General features: G+C 33.9%; 1 protein-coding gene and 1 long non-coding RNA gene across 2 annotated transcripts; one reads left to right on the top strand and one right to left on the bottom strand.

The window, feature by feature from the left end:
• The first annotated feature begins 2,575 nt into the window (after positions 1–2,575).
• LOC102611698 (ubiquitin-conjugating enzyme E2 27) lies at positions 2,576–5,853 on the top strand. Its single transcript, XM_006485064.4, has 5 exons — positions 2,576–2,999; positions 3,191–3,239; positions 4,899–5,058; positions 5,251–5,340; positions 5,530–5,853. Exons 1-5 carry the CDS (start codon positions 2,822–2,824, stop codon positions 5,635–5,637), a joined length of 585 nt encoding a protein of 194 aa, XP_006485127.1. The 5' UTR covers positions 2,576–2,821; the 3' UTR covers positions 5,638–5,853.
• A 765-nt stretch (positions 5,854–6,618) lies between these two features.
• Positions 6,619–8,147, bottom strand: LOC102611992 (uncharacterized). The gene is made up of 3 exons (XR_371315.4): positions 7,885–8,147; positions 7,225–7,778; positions 6,619–6,860 (listed from the first exon to the last, which is right to left on the bottom strand). It is a non-coding gene; the product is annotated as an uncharacterized LOC102611992 (long non-coding RNA).
• Between the last annotated feature and the right edge of the window lie 5,391 nt (positions 8,148–13,538).

The raw sequence follows: 13,538 nt of genomic DNA, 5'->3' as shown, positions 1-13,538 counted from the left end.
AAGTGGTTAAGTTCTGGTGGGGAACAAATGGAAAAAATAAGAGCATTCACTGGAGGAGTTGGGAGAAGCTGAGCCAAGCTAAAATAAGGGGAGGCATGGGTTTCCGAGACCTATCAAGTTTCAACCAAGCTCTTGTGGCAAAGAAAAGGTGGAAAATCATCCATAACCCAAACTCCCCAGTATCCAGAGTCATGAAAGCTAGATATTTCAAACATTTGGACTTCATGGAGGCGGGGTTAGGGTCAAAGCCTTTTTTAATTTGGAGGAACATTTTGTGGGGGAGGCAAGTAATTCAAAATGGTGCTAGATGGAGAGTTGAGAATGGCCAAAAAGTTAAGGTGTATTCAAGCAATTGGTTGCCCAGACCTTCAACTTTCAAGCCTGTCTCAGCTCCAATAATGAGGATGGATTCTACAGTGACAGAGCTGATTGATGGGGAGCAAAGCTGGAATGAGAGGTTGATTCACGACTCCTTCACAAGGGAGGATGTAGAAGCCATTCTAAAAACTCCCCTCCCTAGAAGACCAAAAGAGGATCAACTGATTTGGCATTACGACAGAAGAGGGAAGTATTATGTGAAAAGTGGGTACCAAGTGGCAATGAGATTAAAATTTTCAAATCAACCTTGTTGCTCATCACAGAGTTCAAACCTTTGGGGTGCACTTTGGAAGCTGGTCATGCCTGAGAAGATAAAGATATTCTTATGGAGAGCTATCAATAAGTTGCTCCCTACATCTGAAAATCGTTGGAAGAAAAGAGTAGTGCAGGAGCTAATATGCCAAATTTGCAGCAGCAATGTGGAAACTATATCTCATGCTCTGTTGGGTTGTAAAATGGCTAAGAAAGTTTGGAGAAACTCTCAATTCCCAGAGATGCTGGTAGAGGGCCAATCTCATGATATAAGCGGGATGTTCCAAGGTTTGCTCAAGAAGCATCATAACAACAAGATGGAGACAATTGTAGCACTTCTATGGATAATTTGGACTACAAGAAACAAATGGCTGTTTGAGGGGAGAAAAGATGATCCAATCAGACTAGTGGCAAGGGCTGAGTCAACAGTGGAAGCTTTCAGGAACACCAAAAAACCTCTCGGGAATTACCAAGTAAGAGAAGAGGATGGTAAGGCAAACCAATGGTGTCCTTCCCCAAAAGGCTGGCTGAAAGTTAATATAGATGCTGCGGTGGATGAAAAAAGGCAGGTAGCTGGTTTGGGGGTAGTGGTTAGAGACTGAAAGAACAACTTCATAGCGGCTGCTATAAAGACAAGTAGATTTTTCGAAAATGTTACAATGGCTGAAGCTGCAGCCATGGATAGGGGAATGTAGGTTGCTGCAAGAGTTGGAGGAAAGTCTGTGTTGGTAGAATCAGATTCCCATGAGTTAGTTGAGCTTGTAAATAATAGAATTAGCAACATGTCAGAAATTGTTTGGGTGATCTTTGAAATTCTGGAAAAAAAGAATGACTTCCAAAATTTCAAAACTCAACACACACTTAAATTATGTAATGACATAGCTCACTCTTTAGCTAAGTTGGCATTGCAAAAGATCGAATCTGTAATGTGGCTGTTGGCATTACAAAAGATGGAATCTGTAATGTGGCTGGATGAAATTCATGTCTTGTACTTGATTTCAAGTTAATCATTGGATAGGTTTACTTCCTTTTAAAAAAAAAAAAGCTTAAGCAAAGCCAAACTATGATAAAGAAAAGGCATGCTTCCAAGTTGGGGATTCAATCAATGCACCTGCTCTCCATCTACTAGCTTACTTTATCTCATAAAGAAAGAAGTCGCTATGACACCTTAACGATCATTCCATTTTTAAAAGAAAAATTCACAAATAATCCAGTACAACCGAAGGGAAATCTTCTTCTAACCAAACGGCAACAGGCCCCCAACTTGTAAAGCAAGGAACACGATGACCAACAAAACCACTACGAAAAACACTTTCCAAATTTTGTAAATAAATTATTGTTAGCATATTGTTAGACCTCATCACTCATAAATGGAGAGAGAGTTGCATTACTACCTGTCACATAATTACCAAGATTTATAATCATATGTGAAAGGAGTACTGAGCGGTGATTTTACAATTGATGTAACTGAGCTATACATCCCATTAATTGTTTAATTGTTTGCGGCATTTTAGTTGACAAAGATGGAAAACACAGTTTCAGTTATCATAGGTGCAACTACAACATCAAACTACACTTCAATTCGAGCTCGGATAACATAAAATGTAAAGTACATTCATTGGACTGACAATAGTTTCTTTAAATAAAGAATAAATTTTTTCATCCATTATTTTCATGGGGGAACCTTAGGTGCAACTGTGGCACCGTGCCACAGTTGCACCTAACCGTTGGATGTCAGTGGACTCCACCAATCTAACTGCATCCAACGGCTAGATGCAACTGTGGCACGGTGCCACAGTTGCACCGTAGCCTGATCCTATTTTCATTGGATTAATGAATTGAAGAATGTGTTCTCTTCTGACTTGTCCAATTGGGTCCTCACATTTCCTTTCCCATGTTCTCTTTCCTAGAATATAATTTCCCTGAATGGGACCAAAAGAGAGAGAGAGAGAGAGAGACCGTGGACTCCTGTAATCGAAATCTGATTATCAATTTCAACCGATGTATAAATTATTCTCTCTCTCTTTTTTAGAATTGACAGGCTGCGAAACGATTACAAAAGCCCAAAAGCAAAAATGCATTAATTTAAAAAACACAAGTCTTTCCTTAGCGTTTACTCTTCCTCTTCTTCTTCTTCGACCAACTTTCTCATAGATTGATTTTAGGGTTTTCTTTTTTCCCTTAATAGAAGATGATAGACTTTAGTCGCGTGCAAAAGGAGCTACAAGAATGTAGCAAAGACATTGAGGCTTCCGGCATCAAGGTTACTCCGGTCTCCGACAACCTCGTTCATTTAACCGGAATCATACCTGGACCCGTCGGCACTCCGTACGAGGGCGGCACTTTCCGTCTCGACATCACATTGCCTGGTAATAATTTTGTCTAAATGGGTACGTGGGGTTGTTCAATTTTTGAAATTTTGATCTGGGTTTTGGCTTTTTTAATTTTCAAGTGACTTTTTGTGAGCTGTTTTGCCTGCTTTGGTACTTTTTTTTCTTTTTTAGGGTTTATTGTAGTAATTGCTTATAAAATTGTGGTGTTTGTTTTGTGCTTTTTACAGATGGGTACCCTTTTGAGCCTCCGAAAATGCATTTTGTCACCAAAGTTTGGTATGAATTAAGTAAATAAGCATTTCTTTCTTGTTAATTGTACATGTAGTTTTACTAATTTTGTTCCTGTACTTACTCTAATCATTGTTGTAGAAAGAAAATGCAACTGTACTGTCAGCATTTGTTGATTAAAATCTGAATTTTATGGTTTATCTGAGAATTTATGCACGACTGAAGCTTTTTTGGGAGAGCAATGGCAGCCCAGTTGCAAAAATAGAGGAAATTGTATGCACATTCCTCTGTTTTCCAGCTGGGCCGCTCAACCTAGCTGTGCGTCAGCACTACAAAACAGAGCTCAAAGCATGATCACGATATTGAACTATTTCGGTTATCTGCAACACTAATCATTACGGATGTATCAATTCTGAATTCATTTACGAAAATAGTTCTCATTGAAATTAGTATTTGAGAATGTAAACTGATGCCTTATGCGTATTTATGTATTTTTTTTTTTTGGAGAGTTGTCATTTTCTAGTGGGTTAGCTGGGATGCCTGGACTGGTACGAGCAAAGTTATCAAAATTAATAGTGATGATTGTCTGTTACTAAAGTCGCTAATTCTCTGAAAAATCCAGATTGGTCAAAAGTTTCCTGTATTCGTTTATATGAGTGATTGGGGTGGACCCATGGTCGACGTCAGTGCAGGAGTCTGGGTTATCCAAAAGAAAATGAAAAAAAAAAAAAACTCTCTATGATATTTAATCTGACCTTTAGAGACAACTCAATTTTAACAATGTTGGGGGTATGCAGCAAATTGTCTCTATATGTATTTTTCAGTAATGGAAACAGATTCTTTCTAAAACCAGAAGAAGTGTCCCTTCGATATCAGTTTGGGTCCTTATTTTGGCATTGATGATCTCTTTCTTGTGTAACTGTTCTGTAGATTGGTTCTCATATGACCTCGTTTGGGTGAAAGTATTACTCTAGGAAAAGGCATTCATTATATTCTTAGGATGAGTCAATCTATTTTCCCACAATATATGATCTGTACAACTGTCAGTTTGTTCCCGATTCGTAGGCTGCATTATCTTGCTTAGTACGAAACTTTTGTAAGTTAAGGATATCTGTTAATATAAACAATGGGGGATGAAGCCCATGTGGAAACATAACATACAAGCATAGGAATAGAGAAAGTTGTGTTTGCTTTCAGAACGCTCTTTGAAATGCAATTGCTTGCCAGGTGAGGACCATCTTTCACCTTTCCTTTTCCCAATCGCATAGATCTTGATTGCATCCGTAACATCCCACGATTTCAATACTTTTTTTACTTAATGGCTGATTAGCACTTTAAACCAGTGCTTTGTAAACAAGCAGAATAAAGCTGAGTGTGCTGTGGATAGGAACTCTCCCAGAAATTCTTGATATGTATCTATATTTTTTTTTCCTCCCCCTATTCTTTTGAGATATCTTTGCAGTTGTTTTTCATTGAGGTACTTTTAGTTTTGTTACGCCTGTGTTCTCAAGAATGCTACTGTTTGAAGGTTCCAACATTACTAGGACTACTAAATCATGAGGTTTTTTGACAGCCTTGTGGTCAATGAATCAAATATTTGGTTGAGTACTGATTATGATATGTGTATGACATTAGTTTATCACTTTGGTCAGTTAAGCTCTGAAATGATAAATCTGAATGTTCTTTTGTATCTCTGTGTGGATCAAGGCACCCTAATATAAGCAGTCAAAGTGGAGCAATTTGCCTAGATATCTTGAAGGATCAATGGAGCCCGGCACTCACTTTGAAGACAGCACTTCTTTCTGTACAAGCACTGTTATCAGCTCCTGCACCTGATGATCCTCAAGATGCTGTGGTGGCACAACAGGTCCAGTTTGAATTCCTGTCTTGCCCCTCTGTGTCTATTGCGTATTTCAGTAATATATACGTGTCTTTATTTGATTCAGAGTCTGTCAATGTGCAATGCCAAAGACTGAGTTTTACTTTACTATTCACTGAGAAAAGATTTTTAAAGCTCTCCAAACTTTTGTTGTATTAAATTAATGTCTTTGAATTGCAGTATCTTAAAGATCATCAGACTTTTCTCAGCACAGCTCGGTACTGGACAGAATCTTTTGCCAAGACCTCATCCCTTGGGGTAGAGGAAAAGGTGTGTAGTCCAGGCCTTTGTTTAATCATTGTTTATGCCTTCTATGAATTTTGCCTTTTAAGTTGACAATAGGTGATATCATCTTGAAAAATAGACATAAGCATGATGGCAGGTACATCCTTGTTATTCTTCAAGTCTAAAATTATCATTTACGGAATTGATATGATAAACCATTTTGTATTGGTACAGGTACAGAAACTTGTGGAGATGGGTTTCCCTGAATCTCAGGTGAGGAGTACTTTGGAGATTGTTGGTGGTGATGAAAACATGGCTCTTGAAAAGCTTCTCTCCAGTTAAGAGTCTGCTGCAGAAGCCAAATCTAGAGACAGCGGAATCTTATACTGAGGAAAGAGTATTTTGGACTGCTGGTGATTCGCTTAGGCATTTCTTCTGTTGTGGCTGCATCCACCTTATTGACTGGCAACTTCCACTAATGGAAGAATTTGTAGCTGGAACTATTTGTGTGAATGACAGCTTAAAGAATTCAAGGAGAAATATACATATTTTGCTAGATCTTTTTAATTTCAGAAAACTTTAGGCCTGTTGAATGCGCCAGTATTCTTGGCAGGACCCCTCCCTCCATATTTCTGACGTTTCTATAATTAGAATGTGATATTATAAACTGATAACAAATAGTTTATCATTCTCAAATTGGTTAACTTATTTGCCAGTAGCAAACTGTGCATATCATGAAACGTTGAATTTCTCATTCTGAAATTGGTTAACATGCGTTTTGTGTTTTCCTGTGATAAATAAATGAATAAATTCCTTGAAATACTTTTAAATTTTAATTCAGTGTTGTCATTATTATGAATCTAATTATCAAGTCCTATGACCAAGATCCCATTAACAATCTACGACCATTTTAAAGATGTAACGGACTCTTTCTTGATTCTTCAGCTATTATAAGCTGAGATGCAAGCTTCTCAATGCAAGGTTATCTTCCCCACCTTCATGCCACAAAAGTTCCTTGGTAAACAAACCAAAGAACCACCGACACTCTTAATAACAGGATGCGGTTTCTCACGACAGAATGCGTATCTTAAATTTAATCTTTCACTATGAGTACAATTCTTAACTCTGTTAATTCCTGGAAAAGAAAGACAACAAAAGAAAGAAAGATGAGGGAAGAAGAATAGTAAGAGAATTTGATTGGGACTTTCATCTTCTTCTGAATCTTAATTCATTTCTAGGACATTCAGCTAATCAGCAATGGCTTTAACAAGCAAACAACCAAAAGCACAGATGCAATAATGCAGGGGACTAGGAAGCATAATGGCAGAAAACAACGTGCTATACAATAATTCAATAACAATGATAGACAGCAACTCTCCTCGCAGGTAGGGGTTGACAGACAACAAAAAACATCACTGCTAAGACTAGAGCCATCACCAACCCAAGCAGTATATCATCAAAGTCCGGGCAGCAACAATTTCCCATTGTCACCACTGTCTTGCAAGTTTTGCCACACAGACCCCTACTTGATGATCAAAACAATCAAAGGGCAAACAACCAAAAACCTGAAGAATGAAAATGATTGAGAGGGCAAATGGTCGTGAACACAAAAACACTTCTTGTTAAAAGAAGTAACACATGGACTCCTATCCTCTGTGCTAAGAGCAGCCAGTGAAAAAGGGACATGTAAATTTCTATTGTGGCTCTTTTCTTTCACTTCCAGACAACAGTCTATGGCACTAGTTGCCAAATAAACATTAAAAATTTTGTTCTTGGTTGTGGGGGGCCTAAATTCTTGTCTGGAAATCACTACATTTTCAAGAGGCATAGAGCATCAGCCCTCTGGTCCATAACTCAGTACAACAAGGACACCAGCTTAAACCACACAGGATGCAGGGGGAAAAAAAAAGATACGAGAAATATGCATACCAGTGCATTTACAAATGCCTAGGGATAGGATCGATCAATGAAATGTCACATCTGCAATACGGGAATAAGCATAATGAAAACCATAACCTTACAAATCACAAGGCTACAATATTAAACGGATGGTCACTACTCAAGATTGATGTTGACGATAATGCAGCTACATTCTAAATGCAAAGAAGGTAATAGAATCAAAGCTGGAACACACTCTTTCAAAATTACCCATCAGGACTCAGGAGTTAACAACAATGTAGGTATTGTTAAAGAAATTCCATACAATTATATAAATGAAATATTTCATTGAGGACATTCAACAAACAGATAGCATACCTATATTAAATAAAAACACATTCCCCACAACTTTTTTTCCCTCTCAAAACGAACATACCCATTACACAAAACCTACGTTTTAACTTCTTTAATTATTCCCTCATCGGTTTCTGGTGAGGTGTCAACTAGAACTGAATCATCAAGAGTACTTTGCTGCTCCTGTTTTTCACTGTTCATGACTTGCTCCATGTCTCTTACTCTGGTCCTCACAACATTGGTAACCAAAACTGCCCACAAAACAAAATAAATAAAAAGTCATATAAAATTATCAATAAATTTGTATTATTAATCCAAATGCATACAGACAGCAGAGTGAGTGAGTGAGTTGAGTACTAGCGGCAGTGCCGATGGTCCAGACCCAGAGGATCTTAAGCCCGGGGCTCGTCTCTCTTGCCATTTTATAATTCTTCAGAGCCAATTGCCAAATTGTTAATGTTCAATCAACGATCAAAGCAATCATCATTGACTAATTAAGTAGCTGTCAGTAAATGTGGGAACCCGCCGGCGTGACAATGCAATTCAAACCATTTTTCTAATTGTGTTGATTTTACAATATTATTATTATTATTATTATTATTATTAGCAGCAGCAAATGACTCATAATTATGTTAATTTGTTTTAATATACATGTTTGTATTAGCATCAATTAGTTAGCGTGTAAAGAACAATGAACTTAATTGGTTAATTCAGCTCGACACCATTAGTAAACATGTGACCTGTATCCAATATAACTAAAATTTTTGTGCTTTATGTGAGTTTAATTTTTCAAATTTATTGTGGAGTAAAGGGATCATGTTAGAAATTACCACTAGTCAATATTCAATAAGTATTTATTTGTTAAATGTTTGAATTCTGATATTTTATTAATTTTAAATCTTTTTAAAAATTTACTTGTTTGTTTTTATAACTTATGTTTGATTTTCAAACATTTATATATGAATTTAAAAAAATAAACTTTTGTGGCTTTTATCTGAATAAAAAATGGTCTGAATGAAAAATAAGTATTGTTGGTGTAAATTTTATCCCAACTTATGATGTGAAAATTTCAACTGTAGACAAACCACTTAGGACTTGGGTTCCTCTTTATTAAATTTGATGATGGTGAGTTTATCATTTAGGTTGATCTTAATGGGCATTTATATATCCTCTTTTTAGTTCACTTCCTTAGGCAATCGAAATGTCCCGGTCTAGTGATACTCTACAAACACAAGAAAAAGATCAGAGGGCCGGCTTTGTCGGTATAAACCCTCCGACGATCAAGTCAGTTACCGGACTTTTAAAAATGTAAATTTAGAAAGAGAAATATTAGAGGGAGAAAGTTAGTCTTTTCTCGTTTTGAGTCTCCTTTTTTTCTTATCTTTTAGTGAGAATGAAAGACATATTTATCAGCCAAACTGATTTGACTTAGGTCCTAGTTATTTTGATGACAAATGTCATTGTTCTTGTGACATTTGGCAACACTTATCTTTTAGTGCCCATGTTGATTGACACATGGATATATAAACTTGTTTATGGATTAAAGGAGGAAACGTTTTATCCTTAGGTTATTTTTACTAAGACCTTGGGATTATAAGAGCCTTCAAACTTAGGAGGTTTGTCCTAGGATAAGAGCTTAGAACCTCAGCACATTTTGGGCTTTAAATCATTACCACCTTGTTGATTTATCTTAGGTGGTTTGTCTTAGGATATAAATATAGTACCTTGGCTCCTTTTGGGCTTTGAAACCTTGTTACTTAGGAGTTAGGAGGATCATTCTAGGTGATTTGTCTACCACTTCGTGGGCTTAATTGGGAGGAAATTTATTAGATGGGTCTTATTGGGATTATTTTATTTTTGGTCCAACAAGATTATATTTTAAAATATATCTATTAAATATACTTATTTCCTAAACTATAAAACTAACTTCCCTTTTTTGCTTTGATTTACAAGGATATAAATATTAAATGACTATATGTAAGTTTTTTTATTGATAAAAATAAATAGGATACCATTTATATTCACATATTAAAATAAGAAAAATAAACATGTCATTTAAATATTTATACTCAAATTTATTTAGACTTTAGAAGATTCAGACATATTTAGATTTAAGACAAAAACAAATGCTACCTAACACTTTAAAATTAAAAAATGGGGTGTATCAAGTAAATTTTTTCAAATTTTTTTTTTATACATCAAGCTTCAAGTTGGACCCCACCTTTTTTAATAGAGCTTGGGTTCGGCCCCCCTCACATGTCCACCTAGGCTAAATTTTTTCACCATCCCTAGCTATGGTACCTTAAAGATAATTTACGCTATCACCTATGCACTATCACATTTTCTGGACATTTTTATTGATTTTCTGATAATTAAACAATACTCAGATTATGGGTTACCATAGTTGGACCTTGGTAATGTTGCTAGAAATGTGCAATTTGATCACACTGTAGGACAAATATACTGTTAATACTAGAATTTTGGCTCGACGATGAGAAAGGAATTTGATGAGATCGAGTTTAGAAAACTCCTTATGACAATGCTTTGTGAGATTGGGATCCGCGTACTTTGACCTACTAGACAAGAAAATCGTAAGGGTGATGCAATTGCTACGACGAAGACCCTCCAATACTTAAGTCGTAGACTAAGAGCTTTGTCGATAATAATTGCAGGAAAAAGAGTTAAGGGAGAGAAAGAACTCTAATTTTGCATTTTTGATTAAGAACTAGAATGCCTTACCCTATGAGCATGGGCCCTTTTTATTGAGGTGACTTAAAAATTTGTGTCATGTTTGGAATACCTAATAAGGTGACACATAGACACGGGCGCGAGGAGTTCTCCTCGGATTCGGATAATATAGTTAGGTCATATTTGGGAGTTAGGATTAAGCATGGGATTGGATTAACTTTGGGATTAAATATTTTATCCCATGTTTGGCTATTTGCTTGGATTGGATTAGTGAGGACTAAATTTAAATTTAGTCCTTAAATCATGGGATTAACAATCCTAATTTATAAGTGGCTTTAGATGGGATTAGGATAAGAGAAAAAGATTTATCCATATTTCTTTCATAAATAAAACTATTTTTTACTTGTAACCTAAAATTTAATTAATTAAACCTAAAATTTATTTAATTAATTAATTATTTTATTCATGATTTACTTGAATTTATTTTTTATTTTATTTTTATAGTCTAATTAAATTGGTACTTTTACTCCAATAAAATTAACTATTTAATAATTCGTTATAATAATTGATTGTATTAAATTTAATAATCTCCAATGTAATATTAAAAATAATCATGACAATTAATAATACAAGTAAATAATTGATTTTATATATACATTATTTGCTAACTTTTTGATAAAATAAAATAAATCTAAAATATCGAATAAAAATTAATTAAATAATTAAATAGTTTTATTAATTTATATTTGTTTATTATAATTATGACTACCCAATAACTAATTTACTACATATTTAATGCTCTTGTTAATTACTTTTAAATTAATTTTAATTATTACTCTTAAATATTCATAAATATTTTTTTTGTATTTAAATATGATTTAACATTGTCCAATCTAATATTGTACCAAACATAATACAACACATAATATAATCCAATTTAATTTAATCCAACTTAATCTAGTCCAATCCTAATAATTAGTCCAATTCAATTCAACGTGTCAAACGTAACCTTATTGTCTTACTTGGTTTCAACTTCCTGCCGACGTGTTAAGTCCAGAAAAGCAGGGTACAACATATAAATAAAATAACAGCGCCTTATTTCGAAACGGGGGTGTAAACCAAATATAATTGGGGTGTATATAGTATAACTCAAGTCAAAACAGAGAACTGCGTGTTAGTTGTAATATTGTCCAATTCAACTCTTAAATACGGTCCCGTATGGGCCGTAAGTTTGTGCATAGATCCTTCGATAACAAATTACGGACAAAAAGGATGGTTGAGCTTGTGAGATCGAGTTTCAAAAGAATTTATTAAAATCTTTTACCTTGAAAAAGGATCCAGCTACCTTGCAAGAGTACTGTCTCCAATGTGTTATTAAATTGTCGAACATCTTAATCTAGAGAACATTAAATTAATTGGGAACAAAATTTAAAACAAAAAAAAAATCATGGGAGATGTGGGCAGCCACAGCCAATGGGAGACAGACATGTAGTGGATTTGCTCTATGACTATTCAATGCAAAATTCATACATTTGTCTAACAATGACCATGCACAGACTGCGTTAATTTATTTTATGACTTAGGTGCAAGTCTGAATATTAATCCTCACTATAAATTAAAAAGAGATTAATTCTATCTTAATGAGGAAAGTCAACTAACTCCATTATACGGGGGAGTCAAGTCCCAGCACTGAATCTATACTGAGACTTGAATCCATACCCTTAACGTTAGATTATTTATAAAAATTCTGAGTGATTTATGATTGTAAATATCAATATAAATTGAGCGGTAGTGTATAAAAAAAAAATTGTTCTAGAATTTATTTTAGATTTAAATTATTTTTTCAAATTTGGGTCTGGCATCTTTTATGGCAGGAGCACTGAATGAGATAAGATAATAAAGAACGTGATTGGTTGTAAATTTTTTTGTGGGTCAGACCCACATAAATGCTGCGTTGGGTTGCAATTATTCTTTCAAAAATAGCTGACATAAGAAATTGAAATTTTTTTTTTTGGGGGGGGGGGTTCTTTTCTCGATGAATGGTGCGAAATTTTATTTAAAGAAAAAGAAATGAGAAAGAAAATTCACAAACTAGTCAAGTAAATCTTCTTCTAAAAGTACTTATTGACATGCCATTAAACGTACGATGGCAGAGAAGTCAACACATACATTAACTAAATAGGACTTGACAAACTAAATAATCGGCAGCCGAAATTCTAAATTACCTTCCCAAAATAAATTATTATCATGAAATTGTTGTATATCGGGTTGACTATTTGAATCTTCTATTTTTTTTTCTATATCCTCTTTTTAGTTAGAATAATAATATAATTATAAATTTTTATATAAATTTATTTTATATAAACTGATGTGGCATGATAAAATTAATTAAATTAAATATTTCTTAATTTATATAATTTATTTTTATTATTTTATATTTTCATTCAACCAATAAATTAATACCAAATTAGTTTGTACAAGATAGATTTAGACAAGAATTTGATACTGTATCATCACTCTTTTAGTTAAGAATTTTATTATTGAAAAAATTATTTTACTGAGCTATTCTTCTCTTTTTAATTTCATAAATTCTGATCAATTCATTGAGATATGTTTTTCTAACTACAAATAATCAAGTATCATTGAATAAGAGGAATTAAACTTACCATTTAAAAATCAACATCAATAAATTTTTGTAAGTCATGAAAGTTAATAAATATCAAGAAAGTGATTTTTACCAAACACAAAAGCTAATAAATATTAGAAAAAAAATCTTATATACAAAAACTCAAAAAGTATGAAATAGTGTTCATGATATACTAAAAAAGATAAAAAAGGAAAAAAATCAAAAGAAAATGAAATTGAGTATTTAGTTTATAGGATGTAATAATAGAGAGAGAATATATCAATATAAAGTAGAGAGAGAAAGAGATTAGTGAAAGATAATTTTAAGATTTTTAAATTTTAATTATAAATTTATTTTTTTTAAAATAAGTGTAGAAAGGAATTTGGTAAGTTCATATAGCTCGAGTCATATACATATATAATCATTCTCAAGTGCGGACATCCTCATTTTTTAATGGGAACATAGCCATGCGTTTTAATATAATTATTTTAGAATATAATTTAATAATATTAAAATCTGACTTTATTAAATCACACGACTTATCATGACAACTGAATATAAAATTGACATAGTGTTGAAAGAGGGAGCAATACAAACAAGGAATAGTATACGTGGAATCATTCTTCAAGGAAAAAAAAAGCACAAGAAAATGAAAGTGATTAAAGGGATGAGACTTCGAAATTCCTCAATGAGAGGA

This window comes from Citrus sinensis, chromosome 4, assembly GCF_022201045.2.
Source record: "Citrus sinensis cultivar Valencia sweet orange chromosome 4, DVS_A1.0, whole genome shotgun sequence".
NCBI classification, from domain to species: Eukaryota; Viridiplantae; Streptophyta; class Magnoliopsida; order Sapindales; family Rutaceae; genus Citrus; species Citrus sinensis.
The sequence above is the reverse complement of the archived record's forward strand: the minus strand, read 5'-3'. Positions and strand labels throughout refer to the sequence as shown.